The sequence below is a fragment of the Nerophis ophidion genome, linkage group LG22, assembly GCF_033978795.1.
Source record: "Nerophis ophidion isolate RoL-2023_Sa linkage group LG22, RoL_Noph_v1.0, whole genome shotgun sequence".
In the NCBI taxonomy this organism is placed as follows: Eukaryota; Metazoa; Chordata; class Actinopteri; order Syngnathiformes; family Syngnathidae; genus Nerophis; species Nerophis ophidion.
This window is the reverse complement of record NC_084632.1, coordinates 10,299,016-10,321,467: the sequence shown is the minus strand read 5'-3', so window position 1 is coordinate 10,321,467 and position 22,452 is coordinate 10,299,016. Positions and strand designations below refer to the sequence as shown.

The window sequence follows — 22,452 nt, the reverse complement described above, 5'->3', positions numbered from 1 at the left end:
ATGAGCATGCCTCAACTTTATCAGTATTTATTGCCACCTTTCTCAACTTCTTTGTCACGTGTTGCTGGCATCCAATTGTAAAGTTAATGATTATTTGCAAAAAAAAAAATGTTTATCAGTTTGAACATGAAATATCTTGTCTTTGTAGCATATTCAACTGAATATGGGTTGAAAATGATTTGCAAATCATTGTATTCCGTTTATATTTACATCTAAAACAATTTCCCAACACATATAGAAATGGGGTTTGTATATACACACACATATATATATATATATATATATATATATATATATATGTATATATGTGTGTGTGTTTATGTTAAAAACAATTCTACATATAGGAATTGGTTTTGATGAAAAATATCAAAATAGCCTCCACATGCTTTAATCTTCCAGTGGAAAAAATTAGGACACCTATAGTAAAGATTGATTTGTTTAAAAGTAGATATGACATTTTCACGGCAGTTTTTCAAACAAAGAGTGTTTTGGTAACATTCCTATGATAGAACAGACTTAGCACTTTCAATCCCATCTTTTAATAAATCATCCAAAAGTACACATTATCTACAGAAGGTGTGCAGACCAATACGATTTATGCAAGTACAGTACAATGGTTGTAGGTCTCTTTTACAATTGCTTGAATTATGTCAGGACTTCCTCACTTGATGCAAAATTAAACCATGAACTCTAAAAAGCATTTGTTTAGGAGTCAAGTCCACTTAAATCCACAGGTCCAAAACATGTAGAAATTGGATTCTCCTCAAGGTCCAATGAAATCCATACACACACACACATATATATGTATATATATATATATATATATGCACATATATATATACATATATATAGATTTTTTTCCTAAATTTAGAGTGACAGCAAAAGAATAAAACTGCACATTTGCTCTTTGAGGTTAGCATGCACCAGAATGCATAGTTCAGATGGCTGCGGTGCACACTGGATTTTAACATTAACACGCCGTCTTCATTTTCCTTCTAAAAACTCTTTTTAGTGCTCAGGTGTTGGAACATGTGCATGGATAGTTTCACTTTCAGTTATGACTCGCAGTGAGGAAAGGGTAGCCGGTGTTTGTTTTGTACAGAAGGAAGAGATCCAAAGTGCATTATTGGTAAGAACATAAAAGGGCACTTTTGTCGCGGTGTGGCTCCATAAATACTGCTACAGCATCGCTCCTGTGCAAACTGCTGTTGTACTGCAAAGCGCCAACTGCCACAAGTAGAAATGCATAAAAAAACAAAACAAAGACCCCTCCGCCCCAACGTTGTGCTGCTATGAAACTTTGTGTCCTCCTTGTGGCCGTGTGCGGGATTGCAGCGTGTCCTGCTTTGCCTTTGTGCCCTGAATATCGTCAACATTTGTCAAAGTTGCCAAAACCTCCTCCGCAGACGTTACATTAAAATAAGAAAGTCTTCACAAAAAGGAATGTCTCAGCATCAGCAAATAATCATAATAAAAAAAAAGAAAAGTTGTACGTAAATAAAAGCCTCAGCGTATATACGGCAATGTAATATCAGCTTTTCAAATACTTGTATTTACATGTTGCGTTTACTGAACCTGGGAATTTACCCAGTCAGCACTTTGGTGAAAGAGGCCATTATTGGATGTCTTCACTGGAAGCCGGTTATGTCGACGCCCCTCGGACTTATAAGGCGGGCACACACAAAAAAATCCATTCACATCTGAATCGCGATTCTTGATTGATTAGTCATTTTCAAAAATCTTAAAAAAAAAAAAAAAAACAGGAATTATTTTTTTAAAATGTTTTTTTATAATCGATTCTGAACTGACTTGTCTTTTGTGGGTGCCAAAAGATTCACACACACCGACTTACTTATGTCAACATAAGCGGGTGTCGACATAAGCTCTTATAGTCCATCCATCCATTTTCCTACCGCTTGTCCCTTTTCGGGTTGCAGGGGGCGCTGGTGCCTATCTCAGCTACAATCAAGCGGAAGGCGGTGTACACCCTGGACAAGTCGCAGACGTTGTATGTTTTAACTACAACATTTTTGCACATGCACAAATCTTTCTTCTGGTAGCAAATAAAAATCTAAAATGAACTGTCGGTTACTTCCGTGCTTTTATTTTGAAGCTTACTTTGCACCAACTCGGATGTCGCTGTGTGCATGTTGTAATGTTGTGTAATTTCACAGTAGTTATGTTGCTGCTTAGCGATAATAATGAAGTTAACAAAACTACATAAGAAAATATTGATGTCAACGTTGACTTAAGCGGGCACTTTTTAGTAAGAAAAACTGGACCTGCAGACTCGTGCAGATCCACACAGACGGGTTGTTGACATAAGCTCTGATATTTGTTCTATGTTATGACTACGATGATGATAAAGTCCTTGCACATGCACAAATCTTTCTTCCCGTAGCTAAAAATCGAAAAAGTATGCATTTTGTTAATTGTCGGTTACTTCAAGGCTTTTACTTTGAAGCATACTTTGACCTGACCAGGAAGTGGCTGTGTGCACGTTATGATTATGATGATACAATTTTTACACATGCAAGAACCTTTCTTGTGGTGGCTAAGAATCTAAAGCAAAGTTCGCATTTAGTTATGTCAGTTTCTTACATGCTTTTATTTTGAAGCGTACTTTGCACTGACCAGGAAGTAGCCGTATGCCTCTTTGAACGATAACGTTTTCACACGTGCAAAAATCCTTCTGGCTGTGGCTATAAATCTAAAATAAAGTTTGGATTTTGTTGTCAGTTACTTCAATTCTTTTATTTTGAAGCGTACTTTGCAACTGGCCAGGAAGTCGCTGTGTGCTTGTTGTAAAGTTGTGTAATTACAAGGTAGACATGTTGCGGCTTAGCGATAATGATCAAGTTAACCGAACTACAACACAAGCAAAAATAGGGACGACCCCCCTTTGGATCTAAAATGTTTACGTCAGCGTCGACTTAAGCGGGCACTTTTTAGAAGAAAAAACAGGACCAAGACTTGCGCTGATCCGCACAGTCGGGTCATTGACACAAGCTCTGATTTTTGTTGCATGTTTTAAATACGATGAGGATAACGTTTTTGCATACGCACAAATCTTTCAATTGTCAGTTACTCATATGCTTTTATTTCGAAGCTTACTTTGCACTGACCAGGAAGTAGCTGTGTGCATGTGGTAATGTTGTGTAATAACAGAGTAGTCATATTGCTGCTTAGCGATACTGATCAAGTTAAGAACTACAACACATGTCAACATAACAGAAAATAGAAACGACCCCCTTCGGCTTCAACAAAATTACGTCAATGTCGACTTAAGCGGGCAATTTTTGGTAAGAAAAACAGGACCGCCGTAGAAAAAGGAGTTGAGGCTGAAAACGCTAAGGGTGTAAATGTGGTCTTAAAAGTCAGTAAAATGTACAGAAGGTATCTGATTGAGCGCGTACTTAACAGACCACTGGTGGAAGACTGGTAAAGAAAAACCAAGAGGCTGAGCGGGAGGAAGACAGTTAAGACGTTACGTGAGATCAGAGTTGTCTCTGTCCAGTTGTGTCCAGTGAGGGACAAAAGTTAAGGCGATGGTGGATGGCGGCGGTGGACGCTTGCCTCACAGGAGCGAACAGCGGAAGAAACTACTCTTCTTGGGCTGTTCCGTGATCTTGACTCCTTGACTGCTGCCTTGTGGGTTGTTGCCCTCCTGGAAAGCACAAAGTATGAGTGAGTCACTGGAGCCAACAAAACAAAAGACACCGCTCACGTCTGCTCGTGTTTTGCTCACCAGCTTCTTGTCGATCTTGGCTTTGATATCTCTGGCGAGGGATAGGAAGGCCTGGAGGACACCAGAAGATGGTTCAGTCAGGGTGCAGGCCAATGTTAATTTTGACAGCAAAATTTGCTTTTGTTTTAGTCATAGTCTTTTGACTAAAATGTAATTTAGTTTTAGTCATAATTTAGTTAAAAACTGTTGTTTTAGTCTAGTTTTAGTTGACGAAATATCATAAGATTATAGTCACCGAAAACTACAGTAGATTTAGTCGACTAAAGGGTAATATGTAAACTTTCCATTCAATTTCTGAAAGTCAACGCAAAACAGCGGAAAAATCACCGATACAATTCGTATTTTGATGAAAATCATGTCTCAAATTTAGTATTTCACGAGTAAGCCGCGTAATAAACGGGATAACGTAGAGTGAGTTGTATGTTGTGGAAAATGCTTACCTGTGTGTGGATTTCGGGGTGATTTGACTGTAAATGTCGCTTCAAGTTTGTTGTGTTTTTCCCCGTAATCCTCGCGCTGCATTTCTTACACTGCGTCTTGTTATCTTTGACCTCAAATATAAAATTTCCCTATATGTCCTCTCTCCTCTTCCTCCCCGGCGTTGACATGTCTTTTGCAGCGTATTCCCGGGTCAGTCTCAAACGCAAACTACTTTTACGTAACTTCCTTACCACGCCGCTCTGATTGGTTCTCTTCCCAACTCCTCCCGCCTCTTCCTAACGAAACGAGTTCCGATTGGATCTCGTCTCTGGCAGACATTTTCGTCTCGTTTTTATTCGTTGACGAATATGTTAATACACCTTGTAATTGTCTTAGTCCACGTAAATTATTTTTTATTTAGTTATTGTCTCGTTTTAGTCAGAAAAAAAAGGTCGTTGACGATAACTATGACGAAAATTTTTCGGCAACAAAATTAACAATGGTGCAGGCTTCTTACACTTTGTCATCAATCATTTTCCAGGACTTCTACTAAACCTTTGACCCAATTTCAAGGACTAAATTAAATAAATGGTTGCACTCTTCTTAAAATCATTAGTTATGTGATAAATACATCCCCACAACAATGTGAATTATGGACTATAAGAAGCTAATTTTTCCCTATGCTTTGTACCCTGCAGCTTATAAAACGGTCCGGCTAATTTAAGGATTTTTCTTCATTGACGGCCATAACACAAATAGTTTTTAATAAAAAAAACATGCAAAAACACTGAAATAGTATCTTATGGTTTGAGCTGTGGCACCATCTTTTGGATGAAATCACTCACTGCAGGGCTCTAGAGCTTAAAGGCCTACTGAAACCCACTACTACCGACCACACAGTCTGATAGTTTATATATCAATGATGAAATATTAACATTGCAACACATGCCAATACGGCCGGTTTAGTTTACTAAATTATCATTTTAAATTTCTCGCAGAGTTTCTTGTTGAAAACGTCGCGGTATGATGACGCGTGTGCGTGACGTCTCGAGTTGGAGGGGACATATTAGCGCAGCACCACTTGCGGCTAAGTCGTCTCTTTTCATCGTGCAATTACACAGTATTCTGGACATCTTTGTTGCTGAATCTTTTGCAATTTGTTCAAAAAATAATGGAGAAGTCAAAGAAAAAGGTTGGAAGTGGGAAGCCTTAGACTTTAACCACACAAACACACGGTGTTTCTTTGTTTAAAATTCCCGGATGTGAAGCTTTACTATGGATCAGAGCGGTCGAGCGAACATGGATCCCGACCACTTGTCAACCAGCAGGTTTCGGTGAGAAACTTGTGGTAAAAAGTTGCCTCTTACCGGAGATCTGCGGAGCTTGCGCCGTCCATGCAGCTGCCGTGACTTCCCTCAGACACTGGCGTCAACACACCCGAGGACACACCCCTCCGACTATCAGGTACTATTTAACTCACTAAAACACTAGCAACACAATAGAAAGGTAAGGGATTTCCCAGAATTATCCTAGTAAATGTGTCTAAAAAAATCTGAATCGCTCACAATGCAATCGTCTTTTTTTGTTTTTTACTTTTTTTTTAAATTTAATATTTTTTCTAGTCCTTCGCTATCAATATCCTCATCCACAAATCTTTCATCCTTGCTCAAATTAATGGGGAAATTGTCGTTTTCTCGGTCCAAATAGCTCTTTTTGTTGGAGGGTCCCATTAAAAACAATGTGAGGATGTGACGACCCCTGGCACGGGTGACGTCATCATCTGCTACTTCCGGTAAAGGCAAGGCTTTTTTATTAGCGACCAAAACTTGCGAACTTAATCGTCGATGTTCTCTACTAAATCCTTTCAGCAAAAATATGGCAATATCGCGAAATGATCAAGTATGACACATAGAATGGACCTGCTATCCCCGTTTAAATAAGAAAATCTCATTTCAGTAGGCCTTTAAATTCAGAAGTACAAGTGCAGTTCATCTTCTAATCATACATAACGTTTCTACTTGTATGGATTATTAATTCATCACTCTAAGCAACGTTTGTAAGTTTTACAATATAACTAAAACTATTTACACTCACTAAACTGTCCCATGTGTGATATCTGTAGGATTGTTTCATACATATTTATGCGTGCTATGGTAATGTAATGAAGCTAGCGTCCTGAGCACGAGCTAATATCCTAACACGGCATAGTGGGGCGGCATAGTTCGGTTGGTAAAGTGGCCGTGCCAGCAACTTGGGGGTTGCTGGTTCGATTCCCGCTTGTGCCATCCTAGTTACTGCCGTTGTGTCCTTGGGCAAGACACTTTACCCACCTGCTCCCAGTGCCACCCACACTGGTTTAAATGTAACTTAGATATTGGGTGTCACTATGTAAAGCGCTTTGAGTCACTTGAGAAAAGCGCTATATAAATATAATTCAATTCAATTCAATTCAATTCAACACGTTTACAAGTGTCTGTGTTAGTATTAACTTACAATGGCAATTTTTTTGGTAGTATTTCAGTTTTGTACATTCACCAAAACATTACCGTGGAATTATTGAGTCTGTTTAGCAGATTGGAGAGCTAGCTTCTGCAGCTAGTGTGTCCATGATGATGATTTCTGTTTTGTTTGATCAACCATTTTACTGCCGTGTTACAGACATTGTTTGGAAACAAATAAGGTATGTCAATAAACATTTACACAATCTTTCTGTGTAAATAACTCATTTCACAACGTGTATACACTATATTGCCAAAAGTATTTGGTCACCTGCCTTGACTCACATATGAACTTGAAGCGCCATCCCTTTTCCTAATCCATAGGGTTCAATAGGATGTCGGTCCACCTTTTGCAGCTATTACAGCTTCAACTATTTTGGGAAGGCTGTCCACAAGGTTGCGGAGTGTGTTTATAGGAATTTTCCACCATTCTTCCAAAAGCGCATTGGTGAGCTCACACACTGATGTTTGTGGAGAAGGCCTGGCTCTCAGTCTCCGTTCTAATTCATCCCAAAGGTGTTCTCTGGGGTTCAGGTCAGGACTCCGTGCAGGCCAGTCAAGTTCATCCACACCATACTCTGTCATCCATATCTTTATGGACCTTGCTTTGTGCACAGTCATGTTGGAGGAGGAAAGATTACCAAACTGTTCTGGTATCCTTTTCATTGGAACTAAAGGGCCAAGCCCAACTCCTGAAAAACAACCCCATACCATAAATCCTCCGCTGACACCTCTGACAGTTTACGTGGCCTACCACTTGGTGGTTGAGTTACTGTTGTTCCCAAACTGTTCCATTTTATTATAATAAAGCCGACAGTTGAGTATAGAATTTTTAGGGGCGAGGATATTTCATGACTGGATTTGTTGCACAGGGTAAACATTCTTTGACAGTTCAATGCTGGAAATCACTGAGCTCCTGAGAGCGGCCAATTTTTTCACAAATGTTTGTAGAAACAGTCTCCATGCCTAAGTGCTTGACTTTACACACCTAAGGCGGCGCCAAGTGATTAGGACACCTGGTTGTCATCATGTGCATGGGTGGCCAATTACTTTTGGCAATAGTGTATCTGTGGCTTATAGTCCGGTGCAGCATATACAAGAGATACCATTTTTTTCCCTTTTAAACTTTCGTGGGAGCGTAAATTCCAGTGCGCTCCATAGTACGTAAAAAAATAAAGTAGACTCTTTTTGACCAATACGTACATTTTCCACATTGATGTTGGACTTTGCGCTGGTCTCCATGAACTTGATACCATACTCCAAGGCCAGCTATTTGCACAAATACAATCAAATCCGTCTATTAAGCCATGCAAGATGGTTAAATACAGTTTTATTCAGATCTCCCACCTTCTCTCCTCTTTCTTTGGACACCTGACGCTTGTCGTTTACGTCACATTTGTTCCCAAGGACCATCCTCTCCACATCTGCAGAGGCATGCTGGAAACAGGAGAGACACATTTTAAAACCGCGACAGTATGTGTTAATAAAACATCTGGAACCGTGTTACCTCTTCTATGTTTCGTATCCAGTTCTTGATGTTGTCAAAGGACTTCTCGTTGGTAATGTCATATACTAGCATGATGCCCTGCATTGTGCATAGGATGACATGGAAATGAGCTTGTTAAAAGCCTTGCAGCCAATATGGAAATGAAGTTCAAGGGCTTTTCTGCACTATCTCCTACATGAAGGGAAAAGTCACTAGTGTTTGTAAAGTAAATGTGCCATCACTTTCCCTTTTTAAAATCAGATGACCTACAATAGAACCTACATTTCATTATTATTTAATCGCAATTAAACACATTTTGTTCATAGTTAACTGGAAATTGATTGCAATTAAGCACAGATAGATGTAATGTTTCCTCATTAATAAGTGTACCCTTGAAAGAGAATTTTAAACGTTGACAGGACAATTAATTTGCTTCAAACATAATACTTATTTAAACAGCTCAACACAAAAAAACAAACACGCTTGTCAGAGTTTGCTGGTGTCGAACCCCAAGATGCAGAGACGGAGGCAGGCATTGAACAGGAAAACATGATTTATTTAAAATATTAGAACAAGAACAAACCAAAGGGGTACAACCAAAAGCGCGCACGAGGCGGATAACAAACTAAGGGAGCTAGCAAATAAAAGGACCTTAACATTAAAGTTAGCAAAAACAAAAAGGGTCAGGCGTGGAAGCTAGCGGGTAGCGAGCGAGAAAACAGAAGTCGTGACGTGTAGTACAAAACAAACTGGAAGCAGGGAACAAAAAACAGTAAGCTACAAATATCTAACGGATATAGCTTACCGCTACGCTGCAAATACAAGATACATCACGACACGAAAGGAGCGACAAGAGCGACATCGACAAGACAATAATCCAGCACTCACTGGAAGACAAAGCAGGTACAAATAGGAGAGGGCTGATTGACACCAGGTGTGGCCAGGTGCCAATCAGCCACAGCTGAGGGGAAACAAAGCACTCAGGAAGACAAACAGGAAACTGAATCAAAATAAGAGTGCTGACAGGAACTAAGGACGGGAAATACTAAACACACAGAGGAAAACCTGAAACACAAACAGTCAGTGGCAAGCCTGACAACGCTTTTAGAGAGAATAAAAAAGACCCGCAATGTGTTGGTGTCTTGTCAGATTTTGTATTTCGTAGGAATACACAATATTTCAGCCAGCCAGCTTACTAACACCCACTTCCGCCCATATTTCTCAACTGATGCACTTGCATTTTTTTTTTTAGAATATTACAAATCATCTTAGACAAAGCATGATCATCATGTAAGACCTTTTTATTTTGTTGATGTAGTCAAACCGGATGTAAAATGCAGAGTTTTTATTTTGAAACCGGAACGTGTGATTTGTTTGAGAAAGTGTCTTGACATGGTTTGATGTGGGACCTGACTATTTGCAATCAAAATGTTCCCTTTCGACTCCCTCCCTATTGTCTTTATTTTCCGCTGAGCGTTCATGCCATCTTACTACAGCAGTCACAGTAAAAATCTCCATTTTATGTTATCAATGCACCTTAACTGTAATGTAAACACGGAAGTGAAGCACCACCCACCGCTACATGATGCGCGCACGTCGTCACACGGCGAAAAATTCTTCTTTCTGGTCGAGAGAACAACTTGTTATGGTTTTGAACCTGGTATTTCCATATTGTACAATATTCTTTGTCCATCTCTACGTGTTTGGGTCTCATCAGTAAATACTGAACATAGCCAAGTTTCTCTCGCTACAGAACGGCCTGAGGGTCAAAAAGGAAGATAATGTATGTAGTGAATGAAGCGAACGCTCAGGGTATTTTTTCTTCATACTTGACCATTTAAAGCCTATGTCCAACTGCAGATAGTTATTATATAGAGCAGGGGTAGGGAACCTATGGCTCTAGAGCCAGATGTGGCTCTTTTGATGACTGCATCTGGCTCTCAGATAAATCTTAGCTGACATTGCTTAACACGATAAGTAATGAATAATTCCGCTGGTAATCACAGTGTTAAAAATAACGTTCAAATTATAAAACATTCTCATCCATTTTAATCTAACCATCCGTTTTCTATTCTATCGCACCTGTTCAAGATGTCGCATTAATGGTAAGAAGTATTATATTTATTATTGGTTAAATTTAGAATAAAAATTTTATTCAAAAAAATAAGGGACTTATTATACTCTAAAAATGTTGGTCTTACTTAAAAATGCACGCATTTAGTTGTATTCAGTGTTAAAAAAATATTATATGGCTCTCACTGAAATGTATTTTGAAATATTTGGCTTTCATGGCTCTCTCAGCCAAAAAGGTTCCCGACCCCTGGTATAGAGTCAAAAGCTTACTACAGATGCCTGTATAAACAAAGTTGTAAGCATTTGACAATGATAATTTTGAATACTTGAAAAGCAACTGTTACTCTCTAGTGAATTACAATTGGCTCGCAAGATTGTTGAATGGGAGTGTTTATTTCTTTATTCAACAATTTTAGGCCGCAGAAGTTTCTTTGTTGGTCACACAAAGAAATTTGACAGTGCGAACTGCTGCCTGCCTTTAATGGCCGACTTGTGATTTGCTAATAGCATGTGTGCCTCCAGGGGTTTACTATCGATGTGCTTTAACCAGCGCTCAGTAATGACAAAGAAATATAAAAAGATCAGGAAAACTTCCCACATCCTAAAATATATAATACAGACAATTTACATCAAGGCAACATTTTTAAAACCTTAATATGCTGCTTTTGTTTTGTGTTCTATTTTCTTGTTATCCCATGCACATGCTTCTTTTATTACCTATATATTTTTTATGTTAGCTTTATTTTTGTTTCTTGATTACGGTTTGAACATTATAGAGAAAAATGATCTATATGCACAATGGATGTCCGCTAACTTTTTGCAACTCAACGCCAAAAAAACGGAAATGCTGATTATCGGTCCTGCTAGACACCGAACTCTATTTAATAATACAACTCTAACATTTGACAACCAAACAATTAAACAAGGCGACACGGTAAAGAATCTGGGTATTATCTTCGACCCAACTCTCTCCTTTGAGGCACACATTAAAAGCGTTACTAAAACGGCCTTCTTTCATCTCCGTAATATCGCTAAAATTCGCTCCATTCTGTCCACTAAAGACGCTGAGATCATTATCCATGCGTTTGTTACGTCTCGCCTCGATTACTGTAACGTATTATTTTCGGGTCTCCCCATGTCTAGCATTAAAAGATTACAGTTGGTACAAAATGCGGCTGCTAGACTTTTGACAAGAACAAGAAAGTTTGATCACATTACGCCTGTACTGGCTCACCTGTACTGGCTTCCTGTGCACTTAAGATGTGACTTTAAGGTTTTACTACTTACGTATAAAATACTACACGGTCTAGCTCCATCCTATCTTGCCGATTGTATTGTACCATATGTCCCGGCAAGAAATCTGTGTTCAAAGGACTCCGGCTTATTAGTGATTCCCAAAGCCCAAAAAAAGTCTGCGGGCTATAGAGCTTTTTCATTTCGGGCTCCAGTACTCTGGAATGCCCTCCCGGTAACAGTTCGAGATGCCACCTCAGTAGAAGCATTTAAGTCTCACCTTAAAACTCATTTGTATACTCTAGCCTTTAAATAGACTCCCTTTTTAGACCAATTGATCTGCAGTTTCTTTTCTTTTTCTTCTATGTCCCACTCTCCTTTGTGGAGGGGGTCCGGTCCGATCCGGTGGCCATGTACTGCTTGCCTGTGTATCGGCTGGGGACATCTCCGCGCTGCTGATCCGCCTCCGCTTGGGATGGTTTCCTGCTGGCTCTTCTGTGAACGGGACTCTTGCTGCTGTGTTGGATCCGCTTTGGACTGGACTCTCACGACTGTGTTGGATCCATTATGGATCGAACTTTCACAGTATCATGTTAGACCCGCTCGACATCCATTGCTTTCGTCCTCTCCAAGGTTCTCATAGTCATCATTGTCACCGACGTCCCACTGGGTCATTATTGTCACCGATGTCCCACTGGGTGTGAGTTTTCCTTGCCCTTATGTGGGCCTACCGAGGATGTCGTAGTGGTTTGTGCAGCCCTTTGAGACACTAGTGATTTAGGGCTATATAAGTAAACATTGATTGATTGATTGATTGATATGCTGAAGAGTGGCGTGCCGTCAGGGCCAGCAAGACTTTCTCTGCTGGCCTAACATAACAAGAAATCATGATCATAATTAAAGATTTTTTAAAATCATATTTACTTTCCCTAAATATCTAAAAGTATTGAAGTTATCTTCGTCATATTATGCACCTTCCAATCCTGTTGTTTTTACTTTTGGTTTGTATCCATTCAGTATTCAGCTAGCTTATGTTGATTCTGTACCAAATCTGCGAGATGCCTATAGAATAAACAATGTAGGCGTCAGTGAACGGGAACATACAGTTGATAGACAGTTGCAATAGCCAATCAGATCTCGAGTTGTTGTCAGTAAGGCCTTCGAGCTGGGCTCACGATGAACGTGACGTTTACGCGTCCTGTGATTGGATACTCATCAGGACTGTTAGCGGATGAATTTGAGAACACATACAGTTGATTGACAGTTGTAATAGCCAATCAGATCACAAGTTGTTGACAGTAGCCTGTCCAAGTAGCCTGATGTAAACGAGACTGTGATTGGATACTCACTTGTTATTCCAAAGTGAGTATCAAATCACAAGTTTCAATTTAGCAGGAAGCGGGAAGTGTTGTGCCATAGCCAGACTGGGATAGCGGAGAAGGAGGAAAAAAAGGTTGATTAGGTGGCAGATGTATATTTGCAAGGCCATTTACAGAAGGATATTTAAAGAAAAACTACTACTTGTGAGACGACGTCGGCCAAACCCAGAAGCGAGCTCATCTGTTCTGGCGATGAAATGGGGAACGGTGTCGAGTAGGTTCCACTAATTGTGAGTTCAAATATTTTATTTTTTCACTTTTAATAAGTTTTTAGCAATTTTAATTTTGACAGTACCATGTAAGATATGTTTTAATTGCTGATGCTTTTTAATTGATTTTTAAATCCATTTTCTACCATTTGACCCTTTCGGGGTCGCTGGAGCCTATCTCAGCTACATGCGCCAGAAAATTACCCCTTTTTCTATACTGTTGATGTGATCCAATGCCCAGTGGTGCGTAAATGTGTTCCTGTATAGTATTTCTCCAGCAATGGTCATGTGGTGACATAAATGATGGTATTTTGAGAGGTAATCTATGAAGCTGGACATCACTGGTGGGAAACGCACGGCCCGCCACTGATGTTGAAAAAATGCATAGAGAAATTATTAATTTTATGTTCTGATTGTTTGAATTTTGTATGTTGAAATAAAGTTAGGGGAGAAACAAAAGCCTACAATTGTATTAAATGTTTCTAATGCCTCTGGATGTTATTTTAACCCAAGCATTACTTTTGTTTCAGAATTGTAGGACAGCTAAGTGAGACAGTTTCGGCACGGCACCTGATTATTTCCTTATGAGTCATTTCCTGAGGTAAAAATGTATTCTGATTATAAACAAACTGGAAATATACTAGCACCCAAGAAAGGATTGTGTCTGACCTTTTCTGTTCTGTATTATTCTGCTGTGGCTAAATAATCACTCTTAATAGTAAGCACGAGGTTTGCGCAATTTTGAGAAAAATTGTGATTTTAAAAAATGTAAAAAACTGCGAAAATAATGAGAGAAGGAAGACATGTTACTTTCACACTACCAAAATATTCTTGTCTCAAGGTGTATTAGAACAATATGCAGTAATTCACTTAAACATTTTTTTGGGGGGGGACTTCATGTAGACTCAGAGCTTTGGTCTCCATAATGCTCTTGAATTGAAGAACCTAATAAAAATAATAGTGTTTATAATGTAATGTGATAATGATATACAATTATATTGCAAGTAACCATTTAAAAATGATAGAAACTTTTATGTTTCATTACTAAAGAATTATTTCACTATTGCAGTTTATTTGGAAGGCAAACAACTTTGGTAACCTAAATAAATGAACAAAAGATTACATGAATTCATTTCTGTGAGCAAAAATTTAACTTAAGTTAATATTGAACATTTTAAAGTGCATTTTTTTTCCCAGTTGGATAACTAGGTTGGGTGTCGTCTTTTTGTCTGTTGCCAATATGTGATCACGTGTTTATGGGCTCATATTGCCCATCCGATTTGAAGCTGAAATGTTAACAGAACAGGACACTTGGCTATGTAATCATGGTTTTGTCTTCCTGACGCTTCTGACTAGCGAGTCGCGAGGCTCTCTGTACCCGCTTCCTGTGTGTGCGGTCTAGCCCAGTCGCTCTCTGCTCACTGAGACAAAGACTGTGATTGACTGAAAAGGGGGCTCACTGCGTACAGTTAATTCTACTGTTAAATAAACGCGCTAAGATACTGAGAACAATGCACAGAGTGACAAGTCTTTCTCCCAGTTTGAAATGACAGACAAAAAAATCGCAAGGCTCAGCAACTCGGATTGTTGAACATGTTTGTCACTCAAAAGCTGGTGACGGCAGAGAACAAAAAACAACCTCAACCTCTTGAGCCGGTTTATTGCGCAACATAAAACCTTAATGTCTCTTAATCGTGCAGCCCTCGTATGCACTGTAAAGCCAGCAACCTACCATGGCTCCTCTGTAGTAGGCTGTTGTGATGGTCCTGAACCTCTCCTGTCCCGCTGTATCCCTGTATGGAAACGATGCATGTAAAAGCTTGAATCAGTAGGTGGGTATGTCCTTCGTGTACATATCACAAATCATGTACTTATCTTGATGTCAGCATTATAGTGCTGATTGTGCAGCATTGGGATTGTGTGTGTGCTCATGTGTGACAATCTCACCATATCTGTAGCTTGATCTTCTTGCCATCTAATTCTATTGTTCTTATCTTGAAGTCAATACCTAAAACAACACAATTCATCACAAGATATTACTTGCATGAGCCTGGGAGCGCAAAATAAAAATGTTTACTGCGGTTTTTGAATGTTAGTCACTAGGGCTGCGAATCTTTGGGTGTCCCACGATTCGATTAAATATCGATTTTTGGGGTCGCGATTTGAATATATATATCGATTTTTTCCATTCAACGCTATTCTCGATTCAAAAACGGTATTTTTCCGATTCAAAACGATTCTGTATTCCTTCAATACATAGGATTCAGCAGGATTTCCCCAGTCTGCTGACATGCTAGCAGAGTAGTAGATTTAAAAAAAATAAAAAAAGCTTTTATAATTGTAAAAGAAAATGTTTTATCAACTGATTACAATAATATAAATTTGTTTTAACTATTAAATCAACCAAAAATATGACTTATTTTATCTTTGTGAAAATATTGGACAGTGGGTTGTCAAGCTTATGAGATGTGATGCAAGTGTAAGCCACTGTGACACTATTGTTCTTTTTTTTTTTTTATAAATGTCAAATGATAATGTCAATGAAGGATTTTTAATCACTGCTATGCTGAAATTATAACTAATATTAATACTGTTGTGGATAATATTCTTTTTTTTTTCACTACTTTCGGTTTGTTCTGTGTCGTGTTTGTGTCTTCTCTCAATTGCTCTGTTTATTGCAGTTGTGAGTGGTGCTGGGTAAGGTTTGGATTTTGGACTTGGGATGTTTTTTTTGCTGGCTCTACATTGGACGGGACTCTCGCTACTGTGTTGGATCCACTTTGGACTGGACTCTCACGGTTGTGTTGGATCCACTATGGATTGAACTTTCACAGTATTATGTTAGACCCGCTCGACATCCAATGCTTTCGGTCCCCTAGGGCAGTGTTTTTCAACCTTTTTTGAGCCAAGGCACATTTTTTTCATTGAAAAAATGCGGAGGCACACTACAAGCAGAAAACATTAAAAAATGAAACTCAGTAGCAGATATTGACAATAAAAAGTTGTTCTCCCAAGCGTTGCATATGCATTCCAACCATAACCAACCGGGCATCACTATAGCTCGTCTGAAAGTAGGTGTACTGTCACGACCTATCACATCACGATGTGACTTATTTGGAGTTTTTGGTGTTTTCCTGTGTGTAGTGTTTTAGTTCTTGTCTTGCACTCATATTTTGTTGTTGATTGTCATGTCATGCACCAGATGTACTTTGTGGACGCTGTCTGCTGCTCCACACGCTGCAAGTCTTTGCTGTCATCCAGCATTCGGTTTTTGTTTACTTTGCAGCCAATTCAGTTTTAGTTTAATTTTGCATAGCCATCCCTAAGCTTCAATGCCTTTTCTTATCGACACTCGCCTTTTGTTTATTTTTGGTTTAAGCATTAGATACCTTTTTACCTGCACTGTGCCTCCTGCTGTCGTCTGCATATTGTGATCATGACAAACCATGTTCCCGACTTCTACAAAGCATTTAGCTACCTGCTGCCACCTACTGATATTGAAAAGTATTACACGATTACACTCCCACGCTCTAGACCGATTTTTTTATTTTATTTTAATCTTCAATTTTTTTCTCCCAATCCCCCCCCACTTGTTTACCTGTGTCTCACCTTTTTTGTAAGTGGCGCTGGAAGCCGGCAGACCTGTCAGCGATCCTGTTCTGTCTCCCTCTAATGTTTGTCTGATCTTGATGGGATTGTGCTGAAAATTTTTATTTTCCTGAAGGAACTCTTCTGAAGGAATAAATAAAGTACTATCTAATCTAATGTAATCTAATCTAGACAGCACAGACACTCAACAACGGAAAATTATTTGTGGAGTATAATTACTGGTTTGCAAAAAAAATATTTTTAACACAATTAGGTCAAATGACATCATTTCCCACAGCACACTGGACATTATATCACGGTGCACTAGTGTGCCGCGGCACAGTGGTTGAAAAACACTAATGCGGTCCTCTCCAAGGTTTCTCATAGTCATCATTGTCACTGTCACCGACGTCCCACTGGGGTGAGTTTTCCCTGCCCTTATGTGGGCTCTACCGAGGATGTTGTGGTTTGTGCAGCCCTTTGAGACACTAGTGATTTAGACACATGTTTGTGACATTATTGGTTGGAGGCGGCATATTAGCTCAGCACCACTTACGGCTAAAAGTCGTCTCTTTTCATCGCGCAATTAAACAGTATTTTGGACATCTGTGTTGCTGAATCTTTTGCAATTTGTTCAATTAATAATGGAGAAGTCAAAGTAGAAAGATGTAGGTGGGAAGCTTTTAGCCTTTAGCCACACAAACACACAGTGTTTCCTTGTCTAAAATTCCCCGAGGTGAAACTTTATTGTGGATCAGAGTGGTCAAGCGAACATGGATCACGACTATATGTCAACCGGCAGATTTCGGTGCGAAAATTGTGGAAATAAGTCGCCTCTTACTGGAGATCAGCGGAGCCGGCGCCCTCCTGCTGCTTTGACTTCTCTCAGGGACTCTGGCGTCAAAACAACCGTGGCCACACCCCTCCGACTTTAAGGTACTCTTTAACTCACTAAAAGACTAGCAACACAATAGAAAGATAAGGGGTTTCCCAGAATTATTCCGAGTAAATGTGTCTAATAACATCTGAATCGCTCCCAATGCAATCACTTTTTTTTTCTTCTTTCTAGGCCTTCACTCTAAATTTCCTCATCCACGAATCTTTCATCGTCGCTCAATTTAATGGGGAAATTGTCGCTTTCTCGGTCAGAATAGCTCTCGCTTCGGTAGGCTCACATTGTAAACAATGTGAGGATGTGAGGAGCCCTCACACCGGTGACGTCATCGTCCGCTACTTCCGGTAAAGGCAAGGCTTTTTTATTAGTGACCAAAAGTTGCAAACTTTATCGTCGATGTTCTCTACTAAATCCTTTCAGCAAAAATATGGCAATATTGCAAAATTATCAAGTATGACACATTAAATGGACCTGCTATCCCTGTTTAAATAAGTAGAGAACATCAACGATAAAGTTTGCAACTTTTGGTCGCTAATAAAAAAGCCTTGCCTTTACCGGAAGTCGCAGCCGATGACAGACAAGGGTGAGGGCTCCTCACGTACTAACATTGTTTATAATGGGAGCCTCCAGCAGCAAGAGCTATTCGGACCGAGAAAACGACAATTTCCCCATTAATTTGAGCGAGGATGAAAGATTCGAGGATGATGATATTGATAGCCAAGGACTGGAAAAAAATTAATAAAATAAAAAAAAAAGTTAAAAAAAAAAAAGGAGATTGCATTGGGACGGATTCAGATGTTTTTAGACACATTTACTAGGATAATTCTGGGAAATCCTTTATCTTTCTATTGTGTTGCTAGTGTTTTAGTGAGATTAAATAGAACCTGATAGTTGGAGGGGTGTGTCCACGGGTGTGTTGACGCCAGTCTCTTAGGGAAGTCTACGGCAGCTGCATAGACGGCGCAAACTCAGCTGATCTCAGGTAAGAGGCGACTTTTTACCACAATTTTCTCACCGAAACCTGCCGTTAGACAAGTGGTCGGGAACCATGTTCGCTTGACCGCTCTGATCCATAGTTAAGCTTCACCTGCGGGAATTTTTAACAAGGAAACTCTGTGTGTTTGTGTGGCTAAAAGCTAAAGCTTCCCACCTCCATCTTTCTACATTGGCTTCTCCATTATCAATTGAACAAATTGCAAATGATTCAGCAACATAGATGTCCAAAATACTGTGTAATTGCGCGATGAAGAGAGACGACTTTTGGCCGTAATTGGTGCTGGGCTAATATGTCCCCTCCAACCAATAACGTCACAAACACGCGTCATCATTCCGCGACGTTTTCAAAGGGAAACTCCGCTGGAAATTTGAAATTGTAATTTAGTAAACTAAACCGGCCGTATTGGCATGTTTTGCAATGTTAATATTTCATCATTGATATATAAAATATCAGACTGCGTGGTCGGTAGTAGTGGGTTTCAGTAGGCCTTTAAGCTCATGAATACAGATGGATCTCTATTACAATCCCCAAAGAGCGCACTTTAAGTTGATCATTACTTTTATGTGTAGAAATCTTTATTTACAATTGAATCACTTGTTTATTTTTCAACAAGTTTTTAGTTATTTTTTATATATTTTTTCCAAATATTTCAAGAAAGACTACTAAAAATGAGCAATATTTTGAACTGTTACATGATTTAATAAATTAAAAAACTGATGACATAGTGCTGTATTTTACTTCTTTATCTCTTTTTTTCAACCAAAAATGCTTTGCTCTCATTAGTGGGTACTTGAATTAAAAAAAATGTTCACCGGGGGTACATCACTGAAAAAAGGTTGAGAACCACTGCCCCACATATGCGGTCCTCTCCAAGGTTTCTCATAGTCATCATTGTCACTGTCACCGACATCCCACTGGGGTGAGTTTTTCCTTGCCCTTATGTGGGCTCTACCAAGGATGCTGTTGTGGTTTGTGCAGCCCTTTGAGACACTACTGATTTAGGGCTGTATAAATAAACATTTATTAATTGATTGATTGATTGCATTGTTATGGTATTGCTTTGTTGGATCGATAAAAAATACGATTTAAAAAAAAATTAGAATCGATTCTGAATCACACAACGTGAGAATCGCGATTCGTATTCGAATCGATTTCCCCCCCCCCCACCCCCTATTAGTCGCGGTCTTCCGGCTCATCTTAAATACTCAAAACTGTGCTAGCGAGCTAGCTTCAGAAGCTAACCGCTAGCCTTAGCTCGTTGCGGGAAATGGGACAATTTGGCGGAGTACATGAAAATGTCACAAGGTGAGAGAGAACAGGTCTTAACAGCACACTCGGGGGCTTTCTTAAAATTCCGTGTCACTTTTGTCCGTTTTGATGAAAGTCAGTTAATCAAAGCGAAAATGTGCGACTTCCTGTTAGCTTCAACCGCAGCTAGGCTAGCCAAGAAAGTTAGCAGTGACGGGCTGGGCTGAGTCAACACTCTGCCGGCCGGATATTCGACATTTACATACCTATGGTTGAGATAAACGTTGAGTTGAAGGCGTCCTCTGAGAATCTGAAGAGCACACACGTCTTCCCGACCCCGGAATCGCCGATTAAAAGTAGTTTAAACAAGTAGTCGTAAGTCTTCGCCATGTTATTAGCTAGCTTACTAGTACGGATATCCCGCCTGTTTGACGTCACCACCTGTCAAGCGGCCTATTGGTCAATGCAGCTGTCAATCATCTCTGGCCGTCAGACACCGGAAGTCCCTGTGCGACCTGTTGGAATTTTTTTTACTCGAAAAATAAATCGACAGATAATATTCTATACACCAACATATTTCGATGTAATTACTGTTCAATATTTCTGCCTTGGACCTGTATTTTGACGGTAAGAAGTTTGAAGTTATAAGGTTCGTGGACCCGTTTGACTGGCTTGGCCTGCTTCTGTGCAGCCCCGCCCGCTCCGCCCGCTCCGCCCGCTCCGCCCGCGCCGGTGCTTAAATCGAACAAATACCAATGACTTCTTTTAAAGTTCGATATTTCCTGTAAATAAGACCTCATACTTATATTTTTTGTGACAAAATGCAAGAATTGCACACATTTGGATTTCAGGTTGTAAAAGTAATGAACAATGAAAAAGTTTTACTTAAAAATAGCCACATATATTTTCTATCACGATATATATATATATATATATATATATATATATATATATATATATATATATTATATATATATATATATATATATATATATATAGTGTGTGAATGTGAGTGTGAATGTTGTCTGTCTATCTGTGTTGGCCCTGCGATGAGGTGGCGACTTGTCCAGGGTGTACCCCGCCTTCCACCCGATTGTGGCTGAGATAGGCGCCAGCGCCCCCCGCGACCCCGAAAGGGAATAAGCGGTACAAAATGGATGGATGGATGATGGATGGATGGATATATTTATATATATATATATATATTAGGGGTGTGGGGAAAAATCGATTCGAATACGTTGTGCGATCCAGAAACGATTCCCTTTTTTTTTTTTAAATCGATTTTTTATTTTTTTATTTAATTTTTTTATCAATCCAACAAACCACTACACAGCAATACCATAACAATCTAAGTCCAAAACCAAACCTGACCCAGCAACACTCAGAACTGCAATAAACAGAGCAATTGAGAGGAGACACAAACACGACACACAACAAACCAAAAGTAGTGAAACAAAAATGAATATTATCAACAACAGTATCATTATTAGTTATAATTTCAGCATAGCAGTGATTAAAGATCCCTTATTTACATTATCATTAGACATTTATAAAAATTTGAAAAAAAGAACAATAGTGTCACAGTGGCTTACACTTGCATCGCATCTCACAAGCTTGTCCAATGTTTTCACAAAGCTAAAACAAGTCATATTTTTGGTTTGTTTAATAGTTAAAACACATTTACATTGTTGCAATCAGTTGATAAAACATTGTCCTTTACAATTATTAAAGTTTTTATTTTTTTTAAATCTACTACTCTGCTAGCATGTCAGCAGACTGGGGTAGATCCTGCTGAAATCCTATGTATTGAATGAATACAAAATCGTTTTGAATCGGAAAAATATCGTTTTTGAATCGAGAATCGCGTTGAATCAAAAAAATCGATATATTATCGAATCGATATTGAATCAAATCGTGGGACACCCAAAGATTCGCAGCCCTAATATGTATATATATATATATATATATATATATATACTGTATATAGTCGTGGTCAAAAGTGTACATACATTTGTAAAGAACATGGCTGTCTTGAGTTTCCAATACTTTCTACAACTCTTATTTTTTTCTGATGTAGTGATTAGAGCACAAACATTCATGAAGATTGCTTCTTTTATGAATTTATTATGGCTCTACTGAAAATGTAAGCAAATCTGCTGGGTCAAAAGTATACGTACAGCAATATTTGCTTACATTTCCCTCGGCCTGCGATGAGGTGGCGACATGTCCAGGGTGTACCCCGCCTACCGTCCGAATGCAGCTGAGATAGGCTCCAGCGACCCCCCGCGACCTCAAAACGGACAAGCGGTAGAAAATGGATGGATGGATGTCCCTTGGCAAGTTTTGGTAGCCATCCACAAGCGAGAATGACATTTGCAGCCATTTTTTCCACAATTCTGACTTATAAGAAGAAGGCTTTTAGTGGGAATCTTTTTCTAAAAGACTCAAAAGCACCATCGAAGTGGGGAAAGACTGAGTCAGAACCTGTGGAAAAATGAAAAAAAAAAGAGCATATCTGGCGCTCAAAAACTGAGAAAAACAAGTATTCTATTTTGCGTCCTTTTCTATTGAGTTTTTTTTTCTGGAGGTGCTTGAAAAGCTGAAAGAGCTTGAGGAAACACAAACTATGGTGTCAATGGAAAAGCAAGACATTATTTCATATTTATTTATTTGCCCAT

At 39.2% G+C, this 22,452-nt stretch overlaps 1 protein-coding gene across 1 annotated transcript; it reads right to left on the bottom strand.

Annotated features, from left to right (window-relative positions):
* Window positions 1–523: 523 nt before the first annotated feature.
* Window positions 524–20,220, bottom strand: LOC133540551 (ras-related protein Rab-8A). Its single transcript, XM_061883240.1, has 8 exons — window positions 20,041–20,220; window positions 14,994–15,054; window positions 14,779–14,839; window positions 8,174–8,251; window positions 8,014–8,103; window positions 7,870–7,935; window positions 3,749–3,799; window positions 524–3,667 (listed from the first exon to the last, which is right to left on the bottom strand). The coding sequence occupies exons 1-8, from the start codon at window positions 20,162–20,164 to the stop codon at window positions 3,578–3,580; spliced, it is 621 nt and encodes a 206-aa protein (XP_061739224.1). The 5' UTR covers window positions 20,165–20,220; the 3' UTR covers window positions 524–3,577.
* Window positions 20,221–22,452: the final 2,232 nt, after the last annotated feature.